The sequence below is a fragment of the Rhopalosiphum padi genome, chromosome 2 (assembly GCF_020882245.1).
Source record: "Rhopalosiphum padi isolate XX-2018 chromosome 2, ASM2088224v1, whole genome shotgun sequence".
NCBI lineage: Eukaryota > Metazoa > Arthropoda > Insecta > Hemiptera > Aphididae > Rhopalosiphum > Rhopalosiphum padi.
The window spans coordinates 55,060,588-55,083,394 of NC_083598.1; the positions used below are offsets into that span (position 1 = coordinate 55,060,588).

Below are 22,807 nucleotides of genomic sequence, written 5' to 3' on the forward strand. Positions count from 1 at the left end.
TTTATAAATTTTTATTTTTATACTGCGAATAAATATCAACATTTATAAAAAAAAAACTAAATAAAAATGGAAATTTTCAAATATTTATAAATAATTTAAAAAGAGTCAACATATTTTGAATATTATATTGTGTATATAAAATTATCATATAAACATTTACCGAAAATGTTAAGTATCTACGGTTATTCGTTTTCAAATAAAAAAAAAAAAAACAAAATTTATTTTGTTAAAAACTCGTTTTGTGTAAAAATACTTGTTTTCCTTAATTTTTTTCCCTATAATTATTTTAAAAATATTGTAATTTTTAATTTTGATCTCTTTAAAATTAAAGTACAATGATCTTGATTTAATTTTCTGTCACAAACCAACCTCAAAGTTAAAGATCAAATCATTTTATCGATTAAGTATCAATGTAAATGTATACACACATGTATGTACACACAAACGCACACATCATACATCAATAATACATTTATCGCTACACTCAAAATCTAAAATAAAATATAATAAGGTAAAAATGTTTAAAAAAAACTTATAGGTATCAATAAAGTATAAACCTAATTGTTGACTGTTTTGTTTAATTGATTTATGATTATATTTATATTATTTGTTTATTTATTTTATTACATTATTGTCTATTGACTATATTTATTTTTGAATAGATAAAACTCAATTGTTTCAATGTAGGTATATTTGTTTTTTGTTTTATTGACAAACACATTTTTGATTTACTTATGATTATAAATGAGTATATTATTTATTTATTTACTTATTTATTACCATATTATAATATTGACCATATTGACTTGATTAGATTCAATGTATATTAACTTTTTTGTTACATCATAAATTATCATCGATTCAACAAACAAATTTCTATTTATTATGATTTGATTATTAGTTGTTTTAGAATCCCTAAATAAAAAAATTAAACATCTATATGTAACACATTATTTTAAATAATGTTTGTACTTAATAAATTAAGTATTATTTTATTCGGTTTTAAATTATACATTAATATTTCAGTAGTAATTATTTATGCGTAATGAGTACAATAATATTATTCATATTAAACATAACTAATATAGACAAAATAGTATAAAATTAAATGACAAACTTTAACCAATAATATACGCGGTACTACACCTTTAATGTAGTATACATTTTAATTTATAATTTATTTCTATAGCCAGAAAATTGAAAATTCAATACAAATTTCAAATGGTCAAAAAGCGTTTGTTTATAAAACACAATGTACGGAACACTATTACACTATAAGCTTATTAATTTACACTAAATATATTTTGTATAAATAGTAAATAGTATATTTATAAAAGTATCATTGAACGACGAACTTATTTTTAATACATTTTAAATAAACAATAATATAAATTTACTAATAATGGTTATTATATTCTATATATAATAGTATAATACATATTATATAGTATATACTATAGTATTACTATTTCTAATTTTTAACGGTTTTAGTAACTTATTAAAACTAGACCAAAATGTCCAAAATCATTAGTGTACATTTAATAAATTGACATAGGGTTATTAAAATGTATAACGATTATTGATTGATAATCTAAGTAGGTAACTAATGTTTTTCAAAGAAAAATGTTTTAGGTACCAAGGTGGTATAGAAAATCTGCAAGTATCAACGAATAAGTCAATTTCAAGAAGACTTACAACCGATAATGTTGTCTTTGAAGTCTTATAAATGTAAAATGGACAACATAGCAAATTTGTGTTCAGCAGTTAAAATTTTGTGTTGATATTTTAAATATTAAAGTGAATTATTATTATCCATTTATATCATATAATGTATAATTAAACTTAAATGTAAAAATATTGTTTATGTTCTGTCGTTAGATTCTTATCATATTTTAGTTTTTAATCAAATTATAATGAGTATATAAAATATTAGTATTTCAAAATGACCATAACTCGCTTAAACATTTAAATATTGTGAAAAATAAACGAAAGAACACAGATAATATTCTTACTTTTAATTTTGATTTTGACAATATAACAATTCACTCTAATATTTAAAATAACTACCGAACGTTAAATATTTTGCAGTGTATTAATAAAATGAAACATACATTTCCGGATAACACGCCCAGCTCTTAAGAAAAAAAGAAAATAATACTAAATGAAATAATAATCAATATTAATTTGAATTTTAAATACCTGTACCGGACTATACTTTTAATATTCTCAAATATTAAATTTATATTATTATATAAATTTAGAATATTGTTTTATATAATTTAAAATAATTTAGTTTTGATTAGACGCCACACGTAATGTGGTTTATTGGGGTTTCACACAGTTTGTCAACCACCAATGTGCTACAGACATCTGAATATAAGAAGAATGATAAATAAGACGAAAATTATGGACGGTCAAAATTATTGTTCTACGTTATCAAATCTTCCTTCTAGTAGTTCGTCTAACCACTCTAAGAGATTCGTAGCCACCGAAGCGAAATCTTCCCACTGCTTGTACTCTGCAACTTTCTCCTCATTCGACGACAACAGCTCACCAAATAATTGTTCTTCGTCTAATGCGTGATATAATAATTTAATAGTAAAGTATTAACAAATTATATTCTTCAATTCTACATGTGCATTATTATTATCAAATTGTCATTATGCTCGAGGCTCCTACCTGTGAGTTTGACCAGCGTGTCAAGCACTGCCATAGGGTCGCCCGGAAAAATGTCACTGTCTGAACACACGTTCCACAGAGTTTGGCATATAAGGGACGACAATGTCCAATTGCGTTCACCCGACGACCTAAGAATGTTTACCATTTTTGAAATGCCATTGTAATTTTTGAATGCTTCTCTGTTGTTCTCGTCAGAAGTCATATTAACCAATACACCGCAACATACGACCAATAATTCTATGTCACCACTATCCAAGCAATTGGTAACCGCCAATAATCCTGAAATACAAGTGCAGAAATGGTAACGAGAATATTATTATTATGGAATAAAAAGATATGAGGCTCAAAATAAATAAAAGCGAAATAGTTGATTCTGCTCGTTCTTGTTTTTAACACGTCAATATACGGTACATATAAAATATGTCACGTTCGTTAATAATAATATCTAAGTATCAAGATAACAGACGTGCAGAATACAATATAGCATGTCAGTACATTTTTAATTCATTTTTTTTTTAATTACACCGCGTATAAAAAGGTAGTCGCGATGAACGATAAGTAGCGATGTTTTTTTTTTTAGATATGATGTAATGTAATAAGTTCTGATAAAAAGTAATTACAAATTTAAGGGTAAATACATATTGTATACTATGTACGTATTTTATATTCAATTCAACTCGTGTACAATCCTATTTTGTTTATTTATGAAAAAGTAATACTAATTTTACCTACTGATTAGAAAACTATTAATAGTATTAACTAAAAATAACAAAAACAATTTTCGCTTAGAAATTTTAAAATAAACTTTTTTTTTATAATAAATTTACTTTTTAGCCAATATAACAACTTTGTATATCTACTTTTTTTATCTACCATATACCAGCAATATTTTAAACAATCCACACTCCCTAGTTATTTTTAGTTTTTTACTATAAATAAGAGTGAAGAGATATAAATGCTTTTAAATTGATGTCAATACGTTGATATTGAAACAAAAAACACCATTTATTGTTAATGTATACTAGTAAATTCTACACTAGTAATCACGTAGGTATGTACTTATTAATTATAATACGTTGTTATGCATTTGAAAACGCAATAGCCCAGAACCCTATACGGTCATAAATTCATAAATATTACTTTTACTCAATTTATTTAGGCTATATCAAATGTTAAGGTGTTATACTGTTATATATTGTTTATCAGTGAATTATTTTGTATTTAAACTCTATAACGTAATCGTTTTACACTAATCAATAAATCAAATTAAAAAAATTATTTTATCGTTATCTGTCGATAAAACGTCTAATATAAAGTATTGAAGTGTGGTTAATTATTCACAAACATTACAATTTGGACATAAGCATAAAATGAAAATCAAACATAGGTACATAATATTTTTATAAAAATACATTTTTAAGTATCCAGTAAACTGATAAAAATTAATTTTGTTATTTGGTTATATAATTGATAAAAAAAATATCATTAGAAACTTAAAATTTAGATAAACTAGTCATTTTATGTGGACACATTTTATGATTTTAAAATTTTTGTAAAATTGTATTAATTTATTAATTCCTAGTACTTAGTTTATGCATGATGTGTAATAATTTTTTTTTACGTACACTGCAGTATTTAATTGAAAAATATTTAAAGGATTTTCAAATATTTGTTAACAACAGTATTATAATATCATTATTTTGAAAATTATAACATTATTAAATTTTAATTTATGATATTGATATACTAAGTAAGTATAACACTGATTAATACTCCGTTAATTTTCTATAACTTTTTTTATTTAATATTTAATAAAATTATAGGTGTTTTTAATAGGACGTATTCCGTTGAAGAGGTTTATTCACCTAGCTAATTTGTATTTATTAAAAATGTACAGTACCATTAGTACCTAGTGTAGGTACTACATTTACTTATATTTTTAAACCTAAATTCCGAAAATTGTCATCAAGAAAGATTCTTAAAAGTTGTTTAACTAAAAATAATTAATACAAAACAATAGTTGGATGCATTTCAATATTCATACATGGACAATGGACATTTATTCGTACAAATAAATAGAAATGTTAATGAAAAAAATTATTGAAAATTTGAAAATTTGAAAACTTATTTTCTTTTTTAGGGTTTGTAATAAATATATTTTCAAAATGTGTTATTGTTTATTAAGTATAATGCCATAATATCAAATTAATTTCTTTTTTTCTTAAAATTTACTTTAAGTGAAACTAATAATATAATAAAATATAATTTACTACAAAACATATCCAAAAATCTAACGAATTCAAGTATATTTTTAAAATTAAAATCGAACTTTAGAAAGTATGTATTTTTCTTTCACTTAATGTTATTGGTTTAAATGAATGAAAAAATGACTAGCTTTCAACATCCTTATAGTTAAATGATGATAAAAACTTAAGCAAAACCATTATAATGCATTATTAGTGCCTACTCCCTATTATAATTTAAGAAACTATTAACATAATATGAACCATACTTGTAATTGTATTAATCATAATTTATAGAATAAATTATATTATTAAATGTCGATAATATTTTATTTTTAAAGGTTAATATATATGTTATGAGTTTATGACAGATATATGCAGTCAAGGTTTAAAGTTATACTAAATGTTAATGTCAATGTGATTCATGTTTTATTTTGAGTGTTCCATGCAGTGTTGTCACGTACAATAAATCATTAGAAAAGGAATGTGTTATCAATAAATGTTCCCTTGATTTTTCCAAGGTGCTTTTACTTTCTTTAATAGCAACATTTTCAATTTATTAGAAAGATTAATTATATTGTCTATATAACATCATTGTATGTGTAAATAAGAGTTGAATATGTGGCTGGGGAGTTTGTATACTTGTAGACTATAGTCATAATATTATAATTTAAAAATCAATTATAAATCAATGCACTGACAAAAAACAAAATTTTAAGCGAATCTTAGTATACCCAAAACTGATGGAGACTTGTTTAAAACGTATGGTTAGTTTTATTTCTCCAATGTTTTCTGTAATTTAATTATCAACACTCTAAGAAACCCATATATGAGTATTATGGCTTATTGACTATTGTGTTTAATTTTCAATCTAGAGAAGTATAGTCTTTTTTACTATCTAAGTATTTCATATGCATAATTGTGAAACCAATACATTCTGCGATTCACTTAAAATATAAAATAAGTCATTTGTAAAAACAGTGTTTACCACTTGTCTCCAATAAGTAATCTCGAACTGTAGCTGATCTAGTTAAGTTCCCAAATACTCTAGCTACTTCCACTTTACAAAAACGATTTCTGGTTGTAAGTAACAAGCTCAATGCTAAAACAATAATTTTAAAATAATTATAATATCTATCTGACTACGTATAATGACTATATCCATAGGCTATAGTTAATAATTGAGCTACAAATACCTTGTGTTATATCTAGCTGACGAGATCCAAAAGGGCCACAATTCGGCTTTGACATGTCCGCATAATAGGATAAATTGTTTAAAGCCGCTAACGCAGCGAGTACAAGCTCTTCGTTTTCATCAATAGATTTCCGCCTAAGTATAGTCAATAAAGAATCTAAAAACTGTTCGCATTCTTTTACTTTGTGAACTGGATGATACTCGTCTGCCACCTTTACTAACTTAGCACCGATTTCTGGTTGAATGCTCATATTTACTATGACGCGTATTACCTATTAACCAAGCATACGGTTATTGGTTAATTTGTTTTATATTTTAAAAGAAAAGAAATTATTTTACTTTAATAAGCACATCCTCAACAATGTTGAATTTAACGTCACGTGATATATTGTTTAAATCTTTTTCCAGGTATAATTGCATTAAATTCAAAAATGTTCCCATAGAACAATGCGTTTCGTATAACTATAATATGGAAGTATATAAAGTACAAGATTTATAACTTTTTTGTTGGTAAAAACTTTTCATGTAATATTACTTGGTGTCTAGCGTTTTCATTATTAGTCAGTATGTTCCCTAATGCATAGGTAATACGAACTACAATTTCTTCTTGTCCCGGGTATTTTTCTATTATTGACATTAATACTGATACATTTGACCAGCACTCCACAAGTGCTTCGCAGCATTTACCATCAGTGGACATAATACTAATAATATTTATAATATGTTATTATTTTTTACTTGATAAGTTTATAATACATTAATATAGGTATATTTGTTTTACCTAAATACCTATGTATAAAATAATATTTATTATGGATGCCGTAATAAATATTTTTGGTACCTTAAAATTCTGGAAATGTTCGTAACCACATCAATATCTCCAGAAAACAATTCCAAAGCACGATATATAGTCACCAAACCACCCGAAGATAAAAGTTCAACGTAGAATTTTCTGTCATTGACTACATTTCTAAGGGTACCAGTTAATTGGTATAGTACGTGGTTGATGGTCTCCGGCATGATTTGACGTTCTGTTCTTTCTAAATTTATCATTTTTAAATGTAATAACATTAACGATAGACAACCGTTATTCATAGCACGTTCCATTAAATCTGGATTCATAGTAAGAAATTTTAAAGCTCCATAACCGTAAATTAAAGACTCTGAATCTTCATGTGGAGTAGCTAAACCAAGTATATCCACAAAAAGGGTTAATACATTGGTTTTGAGGAATAAATTATCGTTTTTGTCTAAACGAGATATTTTAAATATAAGTTTGCAAACAGTTGCTAAATATTTTCCAGTCACTTGCATCTAAAAATCAACATTTAATTATATTGTATTTAAACATTGAAAAATCATTTAACTTACCTGAAGTAATACTAATAATATATGAACAGTAAGTTCGTCATCAGGTGAAGTGTTAACAAGTTTAAACACTGTTTTCAGTATAGTCTCTTTCTTATTTTCGTCACGTATTACTGATAAGTTTTCGCGTTTTATAGCCATTGCTAGCTTATTTAAAAGTGAACACATCTCACTAGTTTCAAAATCTACAAATAAAATACATTTAAAAAAAAATACATCATATTTATTTATATTTTACCTATTTTAATTTTATGTGCATAAATTATGCAATTTAATAATAATATTATTACATTTTCATGAAATTCGTATAATTATATAATAACTAATAAGGGACTACGGAATTTTCACTTAAGCTTTTACATATTAACTAACTTAACTATATTATACTTTATATACCCGAGTCTTCAAGCAATATTTAAATAAATATCTATAAACCAATATTAAAAAATCTGTCTTTGTATATAATAAATATTTCAATAATTAATAGTACCTATCAATTATCATTTAATAATATAATAATAATACATAGTACAAACAGTTAAGTTATAATATGAAAATATTATATAAATATATCATAATATATTATTATATAATTAAACAAAATACAAATTATTTAGTGATTCACTAAACATTTTCACTTGTTTATTATGACGACTGTAGATGCAATAGAAAACGTTAAATACTCCAAAACTCGTATTTCCTTATTACTTCACATCAAACTATAAAAGTGATGAGTAAGAATAATGACTAGTGAGCATACAATTGGAGTGTTACTCTGTAAATATTATTTATACAATCGAGTTGCGATAACTCGAACCTCGAATTTCGATAAATTTGACAACTGGATTTTTTTTTATTCCCCTAGAAATATAAATTAATTATAAATTAACATAAATTCGAGTTAGAAATCTCGAATAATACATATCTCGAAACGAATTTTTATCTCCCTTCAACTTCGAGCTATCGCGACTCGACTGTATTAAATAGCTAAAATAAATGCAAATACCTACTAGCGATCATCTTATAAATTTGGTTTAAATGTTATCAATTAAGTAAGTATTATTAAATTAATTGTCACTCGATACTATACTTTTTTTCATTTTGGTTTCAATTAGTGACACGACCCATAAGCAGTCAGTGTGTATATCAAAACATAGTGCTCTCGCTTCGTTTATTTCATTTTCATGGCTCATATATTCATGATCATACACATTTTGTTCATAATGATTCTAAAACATTGGATTTATAATTTTTAATTTAAAAATATCTTAAGATATTTTATACTTAAATATATCAATAAATATAAAATATATCTTTTATTCAACTAAAAAATGCACAGATTTAATTTTGTTTTAACTAGTTTTGATTTTTTAATACTAGGTATACTCGTATAGTAACAACGAAAAATAACTTATTAGGCAAATTATAAGGCACAAAAGCATAAACGGACATTTGGTTGAATTTGTAGAGGGCCAATAATAATTAATAATCCAATGTAAAGTGATCCGCGTCCCCTTTCTATACACAGGTATAACAATATAACATATTACCTTCGATATTTTTTTTTGGGGGGGGGGGGGTTGTCTATTGAAATAATTGGGAGGCTAACCCTCCCTAAGTCCCCCTCCCGATGTCCACCTATGCACAAAAGCCAACTTTAAGTTGAAACTGTTCTATACATCTATATACGATATATATAATATCGTATATATAATTTTTTGTTTCGTAATTAAAGACTAATAGGCTAATATATTCTTTTAATTTTGACAACTTACTGTAAAGTTTAAAAATGAAATACATTTTTCCGCGTAGGTTATTTTTACATAGAATTATTAATATTGAAAAAAAACAGGCATCATTTTTTGATATAATCGTTTAAATAGTTCAAAGTTTTACAAAATTAATTTTAATAATTATATATCTTGAGAATAAAATGCAAGTATGTACTGTAATGTATACATGCGTTTAATTTAGATGTAATGATACAACATTGCATATACCTACGTAAAACGATTTTAACCTCGTCTGTCAGCTTAGATTGCTAAATATATTTTATAATATATTTATATTGCTATTATAAGTAATTTATTTTACTATTAGTAATGTACGGTACAATGATGAATTAATTTTTGCCAAAAACATTGTCTTACCTAATAGATTTTTAAAATGCCATTGGGTATATAAAATATTAAAATATGATAATAAACACAAAAGTTTCAAGTCTCCAAACAAATAATATTTTTGAATTACAAATGTCTGCAAAAAAAAAAAAAAATCTAGCTTTTTTCGTTAAATATGAAGTACTAATAAGGAACATTTTCAAGCCTTAGCTACAAAAATTGAAATGTTAACAACAAAATCATTTGCAAATTTTTGTGGTTTTGACAAAATTTGTCAAAATTTGAACTTCACATACTTATAAAAAAAAAATTGTGCCAATACTAATGTAGGTATTTTTAATATTTTCAAAAACTATAATATAACAATTAACAGCTTAAGAAAAACATATAGTATTCAATTTTTAGCTTTTTGACCGAACGAAAATATTTTTATCGATATTTATAGAAAAATGCTTATTGTTAAATATTTTTTTCTAAACAAATATTTTTACCATAATTTCTGTGTAGAAAATAAAAATAAAAATCAATATTTTTAATGGATTGAAGATACATTTTTGATGGTTATAATTTGAAAATACACACAAAAAATAATAACTTATAAGTAATATAATATAATACTTCATAGTTCAATGTATATTTAATAAATAGGTACTAACTACTAGGTAGTACCAATTATAAAAGATAATGTGATACAACAATGGGAAGACAGAAAGCTGGAGATGATCAAAAATTTGAAAACTTTGTAAATAACAGGTATTTTTATAGGTCCTATCTCCTACCAAGTTTAAAACTAATCAAAAGTCTACTCTTGATTCATCATTTAGATTTTAAATTAATAAGTGATTTAAATAAAAAATCTATATCTAAAAAAATATGGTGAACTCTAAAGATAAGTATTTCTCATTTCCAAAACAAAAATTTGAATCATGCCCTTTCATTTTTATTATTAGATTTTTGTGTATATTAAGTTTCACTAGTTTTTGTATTTTTACTGTAACCATAAAGCAAAAATAAAAAAATAAAAGGGTACCTATATAACAATATTATGAATATTATAAATCAAATTAGTAAATGGTACCTTAAGTAGTGTATCGATTGACAGAGGAAAAGATAACGATGACATTTTTTTTCTTGATAATATGTTTGCATTGTTAGCCACATCTGAATTAGAACGTCGACGTGTTGTGCTTGGGGAACTGCTTTGTGTTTGTCTTTTAATTTCTTTTTTACAATCTACTACATTAGAAATAACATATTATATTAATCACTATACTATGACATATTAATAACAATTGTAATACTTCTTACAATTATTGGCGGTAGAATATTTTGTACTATTAAGAGCTGGTAGTTTTGTACAACTAGTTTTTTTCTTTTCCTGCAATTGCACTTGTTGTAACCTATTATACATATGAGCCGTATGAGTATTACCATTGTGTTTATACGTTTGAAACAGTTTTCACATACTTAAAAGCACTTGGTGGACGATTTGTTCGTCGGTGACAGAAGAAAACCCTTTCCCGAGGGGTGAATGGTCTATTTGTTGACAGTGGCTTTACATAAAGGGATGGATTCAGAGCTGCTTTCGCTTCACTAATAATTTCTGAACTAGTTTTTGGTAGCTTAGCTACGTTTACTCTGTCAGACATTCTAGTTTTCTACAAATACATATAAAGCTAATAAATTTCACGATTTAAATATCACTTTTATAGCTTATTTCATTTTAATAACTTAAAACACCTTGCCTATCAACTTATCAAAACTTGCTTGAGTATGTTGTGTTTTATTTGTTTTCATAAACTGTTACCAAGGAGCTTATGGCAATTTAGGGTATAGTAAAAGAGTTATTGATTTTTTTTTTTCAGAACAATGTATTTAATTTAAAAAATATATATATAAATACATACAACCAATAAAATATGTATTAAATTAAAGTTTATTCAATTACATTTTTAATATAACACTTGATTAAATTAATTGTATTCATTTTAAAATAAAGTACAAATAAATGGGACATAGTGATAATGTTCTTAAGTAGTATTACACTATTACAGCTATATTCCATTGATTGAGTCTTCATCACAATCACCTGGTGGCCTAAGCTCGTCTTCTTTCAAATTAGATATGTTTTCAGATGATTGTTTTTCTTCGTTCTGTAAGAATATAAATTTATTTTAACTACATGTAAATAATCATAATTCATAAGTAATAAATCACGTCAATGTATATTATTTATATTATTATTATTAAAAAATAAATAAAGTATATATTGTAAATATTTAAATGCATTTAACTTACAGTTTACATATATGATATATTTAATAATTTTTAACTGAATAAAAGGTGGATTCTATGGTATTCCAAGTTTCAAATTTATATTATTATACTTCGGCAACAACTAGCTTAGTATCTTAACAAATTATTTTAATTTACTTACAGACACTATAACATGTTGATTATTTGTATTGCTTACAGGTTCACATTTCACTTTTAAATTTTGATACATTGGTACTTCCAATTTTTTTCCAAATATAACATCCATAATTGCTTGACGAATGTGCAAACGCTTAAAAAAGGAAAAACAATTTAACTTTAAAAATCTATTTTTAATTAATTGATTAACTCTTACTTGTACTTCGGTAAAACTAAGTACATGATCTAATAATGATTTTCTCATTTCTGGACATTGAAATAAAACATCTTCTAGCTGCTCTGGTGGCAATTGTAGTAACACTTGAAAACTATTAGGTTTTGTCTTCTGACAACACTTTATGAAACCCTCCCATTGTTTCTTTTGGTGCCACACTTTTTTTAGAATAAGTCTTTGGAGTATATTCATTATAAAAGCAATCAAACGTGGAAAAGTTGTCAGAGATTGTATAACTGTACGCATCAATAAAGTTGGTAATGGATTTATATCCATTAAATTCTGCATGACAATAGCCAATATCTCTTGTGTGAATACTGATTTTTCAGCAAAACACAATGATGTAGCTATCAAAATAGAATGTATATATTAGAAAATAAAATAATATTTTTTATAAGTATAAATAATCTTAAATTGTTATTAGTTATTATTTTACCTTTAATAATGTACTTGAGGTCATTAGGATCCGAATCCATTGTGTGTAATGCAATCAAAAGTTCAGCTGGACTGACTGGAGGATTTGAGTTTGAATAATTAATGCCCAAAATTCTGTTGAAAACCTTAGTTAAAGAAACATAAATAATTGTATTAATCAATTAAAATACATGTTTGTAACAAAATACATTTGTAAACTATACCTCTTTTACAACATTTGGATTTAATTTTATTAGTTGAGGCAAAGCATTCAAAATATATTTCTTATCTAAGCCCGATATTATTGGTACCAAGAAACGTACTTCAACTAACTGATTTTCATATAATTTTTTAACTCTTGATACTAATTCAACTGATGGAATTTCTAAAACAAAAAATAAAACATAAAGTAGTTATTCTATATATATTTTTAATAAATTTTAATTATATTATAGTCTTTAATCTCTAAAGTTAATCTTTTAGATTTATATTATTCTTTTTTTTGTATGATGCTGAACTGTATTTAAGTATTACAAATAATCAACATTATAAACATATATTGAAATATATTTTATATTATGTTTATATACCAAATAAATAAAATAACTCGGATACTTAAAATATGTGTACTTCTATAGTTGTATATGTATAATCAAATATTTTTATTCATAAATTATCAAAAAAAAAACATTATTTATAGCAAAAGAAGTCTGAATAAGGGCATACCTTAAAATATTTAAGCAGCTTCGGGAAGAGCGATGATTTATGGTGTTCTACTAGTTAGTCAAATTAAGAAAGTACATTAGATTACTCCAACCAATAAAAGATTACCAAGATCAAAGAAAAACTTTTTAATATATAATACTATATTATTCAACAAATTTCAGAATGGAATATATTAGAATATTATACACATACTAGTATTATTATTATACTATATAATATAGTATTTATAGGTACCTACATATTCAGGGCAGGCAAAAGCTATGGGCGACCTGAGCAACTGCCCAGGACGCCAGTACTCAGGGGGCACCAAACTAAAAACAATTTTTATTTAATTTATCTTTTAATACGCATTAACATTTAACAGTCTACACGATTGAAATATTCATTATCTAATGTTATTTTAATTGATAATATATCTGCAATTATCTCATATTTATATAAAGAACTAGTTTTAATATTAATTTTAGTTATAAGTATATAATTTAAAATAATATTATTTTTTATGCAATGCGGCAATTTTTGTAAGTTTATATAAGTATAACCTTATTACAATATTATAATATGATCAGGTAATAAAGTTGTAAGTTATAATATAAAATACATACCTACTGATTTCATTTAACCTTACTAAAAAACTTAATTTTACTACTACCCAAATTAGGAGGGGGGGGGGTTGAAAGGGCCAAACATGGTCTTGCCCAGGGCGCCAATACTTCTAGCACTGGCCTTGTAAATATCATATTATTCTTTACTATAAATGGGTATAATAGGTAAAATAAATGAAAATATGATATTTTTTAAACACAGTAAGTATACTTATTATAATAATTTAAAAGTTAAATCTATACATAAGACTGATATATTTAGTAACAAAAATGTACATTTATTAAATTTCTATGCAGACAACTAAGGTATAAACAAATACTATATATTTACTAAATACATATTGGTACAAAGTACTATACTACTATACACTAAAAATATGTCTTAAACAATCTAATTTATAATAAATTATCAAATATATTTTTAAAGAAATGTATTTAATAAAAGTGTTGAATTACATTTGAAACAAGAAAGCTTTTATATAATAATATGAAGTTAGGTTTAGTATAATATTACCTTAAATTATCTTGTATTACCTTTAGTATTGTTAATATTAGATATTCTTACTCTATGTATTAGATCAAACAATATTCTATTAAAATTATAACAGTATTTACTAATATAAAGTAAATTTAATAATGATAATTTTGGTTTACAATACATAATATATTATAACAGTTATTTTATTCACTTGTTAAGTAGCCGCCTCACTTTACTTTTGGATTTTGGTCCATCGTCTTCATCAGATTCTGCATATCTTTCTGCATGTGATACAATATATGTATTGACTAAGTAATCGATACCAATATGTTTTTTATACTCAAATAAGTTTGGAACATTCATCACAAATGTTAAGCAATGAATGGGTACTAATCTGTCATCAACAATAATATGTGCAAATTCGTTAGGTTGAAAAGTGTCAAAATGCACCTTTTTTGATTCATCCGTGACTCCAATATTAGCTTTAGGTCCCAACCACACGATTTTTGCTCGTTTTTCACATAAATCATTTTCATGTAGCTCAAGAATTTGTGCGTAAAAGATTCTAGTTGAAGTTTCTTCATTCAAAGATACAATATCACCTACAGTCCAAAGTTGATTCATATAACGAAACTGATCAGTCTTGCGTAAAGTGTATGGACAGCGAAAATCATAAAATGTAGATGAACAAGGATCTTTTTTTGACTTGTCTTTAACTTTTTTTGATACTGATACTCCAGTAGGATTCGAAGGTGAATCATCTTCACTTGACGAAGACATATTATCAGTCAACAGTGTCGGTGTAGTTTAAATTAAAACAACTGTTAATGAATCTATTTAGAATCTGATAATTATTTATTTACTTTACTAAAAACTAGTTTAACTATTCAAAAATCGAAATAAATAATAGTATAATACTTTTAAGTTATAATAGATAGATGGAAAAAGTGAAAACCTTAGATCACATATACTACCTACTGCTACTATGGATCAGTATTGTAATTTGTAGTTAGTTACTCGACTCAACGTTATATTCTTGTATTATTTTGTTATCGATAATAACAGTGTTAGAATTACATATTCGAAGTGCGCATGCGTGTAGCAACTCCTTGCATTAGTATTCACAGGTATAATGGGCAATCCCCAAGTATAACTAATCATCTGTGGATAAATATGCGATAAGTTGCATCGCGCATGCGCATTCAACGGTTAATTGTCAGTGTTCACTACTTACACGACATAAGTAGGTAACATTTTACCTACAAGGCTACAATTTATAGGTTAAACTATATTCAACCAAATTTGACTTGGCATGGGCGAAAACAGAAAATTTTCTAATAAAAAATAAGTTCTCTCCCCAATAATTAAACCCAATTTCTGCCTGTGATCAATGATCATCGTATAAAGCAAAATTATTTTTCCTTGAAGCTGATAATAACGTTTTACATTAATTATAGTGAACGAAATATATTACCTATTGTATATTAAATTTCGTTTTGCAATTTTATTTTTTGTTAAATTAAATTTTTTTGAAAATAGTTAAATAAAAAATTATAATTTTTAACTTTTTTACCAAAACATTAAAATGAATTAAAACATAAAATATTTGTAGTTCTTGTCCCTGTGAATTTTATTAAAAACCAGAATTATGATATCTTCATTATTTTAGGATATTTCACAATGGGTAAATCCTCACAGGACACATAGTCGAATATAAATAACACAAGAACATAGACAAACTTCTAGACAAACCCAAAGACTTAATACTTAGTACAAAGGCTATGGACAAACCATATATAAATTATAAATACCACAGAATATTCTGTGATACTATTATGTACCACTATTATTATAAATCAATAAAAATTAACCGATAAAGTTATAATATTTCATTGGAAAAATTCCAGGTAATTTAATTAATTCATCAGTCTATTAGTTATTTCCATATCTAAATAAGTTTTTACCCATGGTTATTTCTATTTTCACACTTTTTGAACTACAATAATTAATAATATTAAAATTAGTTATGAACTAATTCTGAAGTAATTCATTTTAAAAACTATATACTAAAATTTGAACTATATAGTTCATATTTAATGGCTTAACTTAAACTTAAATTAGCTCATTTTTAAAAAAAAACTTTCCCCCATCGGTGATTTTAGATTCTGAACGGGGTGGAATGAATGTATTGATTATACAATGATGTGTGTTTTATTATTATTATTTTTTTTTGTGTTATCACGTTTTAGAAACTATTGGAGTAGTAATACTAGTAATAGTGCTTTGATTTTTGACTTCAGCCCCTCTTTGAAAAGGAAATTGAATTTAGTTGGTACATTAGGGGTCAAAAGTATAAAAAAAATTCCAGTAATTTTCAAAAGCGTCAGGAAAAACCTTGAAAAAGTAACGGAAAAATGGGAATTTTTACGCATGACCACTTGTTTTGATTTTGCTGAACTCAAAGACGAATCATTATAAATACTTGACATTTTCACCAAATGTTTATATTAGCATTATCTATTTACGATTAAATTTTCAACATTTTTTTTTATGAAATGCCGATTAACAAAATTTGGCTTTCCAACATTTTTTTTAAATTTTAAAGGTTTATTATAAGTTGTTTCTTATTATAGTAAAAAAAATAAAAATAAAAACCGTTAGTCAAGATTTTTGTTTATAAGCATTAAAAGTTCAAATGTTTTCAAAATATGTCAAAATCTCGAAAATTTGCAAGGAATTTTGAAAGTTGAAAATTAATAAAATTTTTGTGATTTATATCTAATGTTAAAAAACCCAACACAAGGTTTTCCATAACTTTTTCTTCAAATAACTATAAAATAAAACTCCAGTGTCAATATAGAAAAAAATTTACGAGTGTATGAAATTAATTTTTTTATGAAATCGAGCAAAATAACGATATATTACAATTTTTAATATAGGTAATAATATTAATATAATAATATATCCTACTAATTATCCGACCTAGACTGACAAATCATCTCCGTTCAGAATCATTTTTCGTATACAATGATACCTGTTATTTCATTCAAATTCAACTCATCCATTATAGTGACCTACTCATCTCCATCTCTACTATACAGCAGAACAATATCCACTTGATCACCTTTTTTTTTTATATATTACAAAATTAAAAACCAAAAACCTATTCATGGAAATTCCATAACATTATTTTGTGTTACGCCCTTAAAAATAAAAATTAAGCCACTCACCTTTTTCAGTAATAGTATGCAACACTCGGGTTATCATTGCTTCAGACCCTTTTGGTATTTCTTCAAGAAGTCTAAACATTTCAGTTGAATTCATTGGCATATTTTGAATAGGGTGTGGTAAAAGTTTTATTATTGAACGTTTTACCTCTCCTTGAGAGTTAGAAAATACAGCTGCTAATCTAATGTATTATAAATTTATAAATATAATATTATCATGTATACTGACACAAATCAAGTATTAAATTAAGTATAAAAGTCATACTCGTGAATTAGTTCATAGTTATCAGCCATTAACATGAAATATAGATATAAGCAAGCTGTAGTTGAATCTTCATCCCACACTTCAGATTTGACCAATCGGCCTGTTTCATGACCAAAAAGTACATCAGGGGGTAATTGCAATCTTAAGAATCCCAAGTAAAAAGTAGCATATTCTTCAATAATATTTTTTAAATCTTTATTTTTATACAATTTACTGATAAAATTCAATGCAATCTCTCGAAGCTAAAAATATTCAACACAATTCAATTAATTAATTGAGTCACTAAAAATATTAAGTTTTTCTTTTATAAGTATTTACATTAAATACAAACACATATTTTCCAATAGTCAGAAGTAAAACAAATGCTAAATTATAATAAAGCTGTTTATAAAATTATTATTTAAAATTGATAATAAACAATTTAAATAAATAAGCTCGATTATATCCCGTCTTCCACAGTATTAAAAGAATTATGTTCCTACATTCACATAAAAATAAATATTTCTATAAATTTTTATTCCACAAATTATAGAGTCTCATAACCTTCCTTCGAAAGCTATTTTCTTGAATGATAATGCCCCATTATACCCAGGGGATTTAAAATCTAAAGTTAGAAATATTTTTGTTTCCCAATATGAAAATTTGGTTATCCACAGAATATGGTTAACCATGGTAGTTGCAATACCTTATACCTTAAACTTACCATAAATAATCGAGTTAATTGTATTTATTTTCTTTAGTAACATTTTTAATGATCTATATAGACAAAAATGTCAAAAAACATAATATTTTTCAAGTCTTAAATTATTTGTAGGAATAAATCAGTTTTGCATTTTATTAAAAAAAGTAATTAGAAATAATTTAAATTGTATAAAGTGATTTAAAACAAGCATAGAAAAATATTATATTGATTTTTCACTATAATATTTTATATCAATATTTAATTATTAAACACATTTATTAAATACTATGTAAATACATTACTTTATCATTCTTATGTGAAGTGAAGAAAAGAAGTGCATTTAAATACACTAATTGTCTTGGAGGGCGTTTAGTAACCAATTCATTGAGAATGAATAGACCAAATGCATGATCACCACAAATTTCTTTCAAAATATCTACAGCGTCATCAGTAATTAATGGACTTTCAAAATAAAAAGTGGTTATAGCACTGTAAATATATTACAACAATTAAAATCGAAAGTTTATGTAAAAATTGTATAATTATTAAAAATCCAATTTACTCTTCTTTTTCTTTAGGATCTGCAATATTTAATGCACCTCTGATTAATGCACATAAAACAGTATTGTAATTTTGTTCTGAAGATAAAGTATTTCTAAATGCCGTTGGCACTTTAATAAATCCTTGATTTACACTATATTCTTCATATAACCATGATAAACATAAATTCATATTTTTAGGCATATCCAAATTTATGTAGTCCAGTATGGCTAAATAAGAATAAAATATACATGTAGACTAGGTGTATAATTATTTTTTTAATGGAGTACATTACTAAATATTACTTACTGTTGCGAAAATCATCACTACACATAACTGCCACTTTAGTTATAGCTTTAATGTGTACTTCTTTAAACTGTTTTGATAATATAATTTTACTAGTATCTAAAACTCTAAGTAAAGCATCAATAGCTAATTCTTCAGCTTCAATAGGATCAATTTGACAGTTATTCATATTTAATTCTGCTGGCTGAGCTAAAAGTATATCTTCTTCTTCCATTTTTACCGTTTCTTCTTTTACTCCTTCTATAGATTCATCATCATTTTGGGTTATATACTTCAGATCAGGAATAACAATATCTGATCCACATAATAAGGTAGCTAACAATTTTGCTACATGTTTAATGTGATTATCAGTACCAGCTGCAGCTATTGGAGTATAATTTGCTATAAAAGCTGAAGGCATTTTTGATGGTAATTTAGGCTATAAATTAAAATATAAAAGCTATTAGAAAAAAAATACAAGACAAATTATAATTTTTATCATTAAATTATGGGTTCAAATTTTTATTCTTTTGAAATTTTAGGTGAACATAAATACCATATTCTCGAATCATAATATTTTTATAGCATTAAAAGACTATCTTGTGGCAGTATAAAGGTTGTTTTTTAATAAGTATGTTATCTGTATTACTTAATACTTATATTATAAAATATTTGAATAAACAATAAGTAATTGATCTTTTTTTCTATTTTATCATCCTGAAGGGGAAGCTATACCAGCATGACATATTGTCTCCGTTTTACAAACGTACAAAATAAAATAGGTTCTTTAGAAAGTAATTTCCCTGTGTTAGTAAGACGGAGACAACACGCACAAGTGTAACATTCTCTTAAGGATGATGAAGCCATCTATTAATAAAGAGGCAACAATTTGGGCAATTTCTAATTATCTAATGTAACGGCAATATAAATTACGGAAAAATAAAAATTAATGAGAAATAAGTTACTTTAAAAGAAAAACATTCACGCTTTACAGAATAATAAGTTATTGGTAATTTTTTTTTGTTATTATTTTAAAGAAGAGAATTTTATTTTGGCCATATTAGATTTAGATTTTTGAATTAATTTTAAATAACACCAGAAAAAAATTCCAAATACTCAACATTAATATAAAATTTTTTTAGAAATATGACTAATTCAACTGGTATGAATTTTTCAGTGATCAATAACTAAAATTGTTCGATTGGTATCAGAAACCATCATCAAAGTAGAAGAACCATGTTTTTAAAATTTCAAATGTGATAATTTATGAATAATAATAGACAAAAAATAAATAATATTTTTAAACCAATACATCTATTACTTCATTCAGAATCTTAAATTATGTGGTGAATATGGTTCAGAATTTAAGAAATCACCATGTTTATCTTAATATAATTATATATATTTACCATGAATGTCATAATTAGGTTTGTGATGGATTCTGGAGATAATTTTTCAAGTACCCATGCTTTAACTGAATTAATATGTCGATCTGGTGGTGTACCTTCAGTACATCTCTTTTTTTCTGGAATATCATCTTTATCTGGTTTTTTATCATCTTTATCATCATTCTTACGTTTTAAGGATCGTAATAACTTTTTACTATCTTCATTTTTTGACAGAACCTGAAGTGCTTTCATAATCTAAAAATAAAATAGAATATTTTATACATTTTTAAATTATATATATATTATATTAATAATTGTTTAAATACTTCTTGATTAGAAGCCCCAATATCTAGTAATAGTCTTCCAATAATTTGCTGATGTTCAATTGAAGCTGGGAGACGCAATAAACTTAATAATTGTAATTTAAGATTTTTTTGAACAGAGGTTGATTGACTCAGTGTTAAAGAATTAGGTATATTTTCTAAAAAAAAATTTAAAAATATAAATGAATTATAATTGGTTTTAATAATGATTTTTACATGACATTTCTTACTAGTTAACGTTTCTAATATAGTTAAAACTTTTTCAATAAATGACACACGGAATTTGGAAATTAATGCTAATGATCCCATGCAAGTCATTAAATTTGCACAGCCTACATTACCAGATTGACAAAATCTTGACAAAAGATCAAATACCACCCTGAAATTCAAAATCATTGTTAGCATAATATTATATTCTTTATTTTATATTACGGCAATATAATATAATTGCATATTAAATACTTTGCTTCATCTTCAAGTCTTCTACGGCGAGTAACTTTTAGAGTTAAAGGTATATCTTCAAGTGATAAATCATTCTCACGATCTACACCACCTTCACCTTTATATGTTTGTACAAGTATTACTGTTTCCATGAATTTAATTACTTGAGTACGAATACTACAAAAAGAAAATATTTAAATTACTCTCTACATTTAGAAAAGAAAAACAATAATTCTTAAATACCCTTCATTATCATTGTCAATCATGTTAATTACATGCGATTTCAAATTTGTTAAATCTTGCCATACAGTAGATAGATCAGAACTAGGTAAATCAGTCATTGATATCCATTGTAATCCAGCTCTATATATATTACTAGCTGCTTGCACCACTCTTTTTTGAACAACAAGTGATCGATCTTTCAGTAGCATTAATACATTTGGTAATGTGACACAAACATTTGACTTTTCTTTATTGCTGAAAAAATAATTATTATAACAATAAAATATCTTTAAGAACAATTGTTCTCAACCAAATTACCAGCATTCTTCTATGAACGCTACAATAAATTTTCTTATTGTAGAACTATGATCATTTTGATATGCAATTACATCATTAATAAATTGTGGTAAAAATTTTGGTTCTTGATATAATAATACTTCTTTGGCTTTAAGTAGTAAATCAAGTTTAGTATTTTCATCAGGAGCCACGGCAGCTTCATTTAAAATGCTGGTCACCTAAACAAAATAAAATATGGACAATGGTGAATATTATTTTCTTAAAAATTAAAATTATATTTCTTAGTTAACCTGCTCAGTGGGGCTTTGACTACGTTCTACACGCATTTTTTAAAATTTAATTTTCAGTATCTAATTTCAGGAACTTCAAGCATTGAATATTGATAAAAGACATGAATGATTTCTGATGAAAATTAGTGAGTATTGAATACTAAATATATTAGTAAATCATTATTGTTAATTGATACAGAATTACAAAACACGAATTATCTTAATTCTTAATTTATAAATTCGTGAATTGTGATAGAAAATAAAGATTAAAGAATAAAAAATAATTCCGATTTGCGTGATGGTACGTTTACGTTGATGGTTAATCGTTGATAGTTTACTTTAATACTTTTTAGTTTGATACCTCAGCCAATGGTTTCCGTTATCTGTTATCAG

General features: G+C 25.2%; 3 protein-coding genes across 4 annotated transcripts; all 3 read right to left on the reverse strand.

The window, feature by feature from the left end:
• Window positions 1-1,253: 1,253 nt before the first annotated feature.
• Window positions 1,254-11,440, reverse strand: LOC132923446 (armadillo repeat-containing protein 2). 2 transcript variants are annotated; one of them, XM_060987442.1, is made up of 12 exons: window positions 11,073-11,440; window positions 10,914-11,005; window positions 10,684-10,838; window positions 8,576-8,714; window positions 7,489-7,670; window positions 6,959-7,431; window positions 6,653-6,821; window positions 6,457-6,579; window positions 6,119-6,389; window positions 5,911-6,024; window positions 2,680-2,958; window positions 1,254-2,572 (listed from the first exon to the last, which is right to left on the reverse strand). In XM_060987442.1, the coding sequence occupies exons 1-12, from the start codon at window positions 11,252-11,254 to the stop codon at window positions 2,421-2,423; spliced, it is 2,331 nt and encodes a 776-aa protein (XP_060843425.1). In that variant the 5' UTR covers window positions 11,255-11,440; the 3' UTR covers window positions 1,254-2,420. The 2 variants fall into 2 exon arrangements, with proteins under 2 accessions (XP_060843425.1, XP_060843424.1); XM_060987441.1 differs by having other exon boundaries at window positions 1,255-2,572; window positions 10,684-10,841.
• Window positions 11,441-11,523: 83 nt separating this feature from the next.
• LOC132923445 (symplekin) lies at window positions 11,524-22,761 on the reverse strand. Its single transcript, XM_060987440.1, has 17 exons — window positions 22,436-22,761; window positions 22,167-22,363; window positions 21,870-22,103; window positions 21,648-21,803; window positions 21,416-21,564; window positions 21,189-21,343; window positions 20,884-21,117; window positions 19,499-19,913; window positions 19,212-19,419; window positions 18,952-19,138; window positions 17,968-18,209; window positions 17,706-17,884; window positions 12,891-13,051; window positions 12,689-12,812; window positions 12,235-12,599; window positions 12,043-12,171; window positions 11,524-11,758 (listed from the first exon to the last, which is right to left on the reverse strand). Exons 1-17 carry the CDS (start codon window positions 22,469-22,471, stop codon window positions 11,660-11,662), a joined length of 3,270 nt encoding a protein of 1,089 aa, XP_060843423.1. The 5' UTR covers window positions 22,472-22,761; the 3' UTR covers window positions 11,524-11,659.
• Window positions 14,233-15,842, reverse strand: LOC132923448 (uncharacterized). Its single transcript, XM_060987444.1, has one exon. It carries the CDS (start codon window positions 15,253-15,255, stop codon window positions 14,683-14,685), a length of 573 nt encoding a protein of 190 aa, XP_060843427.1. The 5' UTR covers window positions 15,256-15,842; the 3' UTR covers window positions 14,233-14,682.
• Window positions 22,762-22,807: the final 46 nt, after the last annotated feature.

Bases quoted from the DNA above. Each gene is read 5' to 3' on its own strand.
- LOC132923448 (XM_060987444.1), bottom strand. From the start codon at position 15,255: ATGTCTTCGTCAAGTGAAGATGATTCACCTTCGAATCCTACTGGAGTA.
- LOC132923446 (XM_060987441.1), bottom strand. From the start codon at position 11,254: ATGTCTGACAGAGTAAACGTAGCTAAGCTACCAAAAACTAGTTCAGAA. The intron at 10,842-10,913 runs GTAAGAAGTATT...TTTCTAATGTAG, and splicing joins ATATTCTACCGCCAATAATT to TAGATTGTAAAAAAGAAATT. The intron at 7,671-8,575 runs GTATAGTATCGA...TTTTATTTGTAG, and splicing joins TGAAACCAAAATGAAAAAAA to ATTTTGAAACTAGTGAGATG.
- LOC132923445 (XM_060987440.1), bottom strand. From the start codon at position 22,471: ATGCGTGTAGAACGTAGTCAAAGCCCCACTGAGCAG. The intron at 21,804-21,869 runs GTATTTAAGAAT...TTCTTTTTGTAG, and splicing joins ATTGACAATGATAATGAAGG to TATTCGTACTCAAGTAATTA. The intron at 12,600-12,688 runs GTAAAATAATAA...CTATTTTGATAG, and splicing joins CCTCAAGTACATTATTAAAG to CTACATCATTGTGTTTTGCT.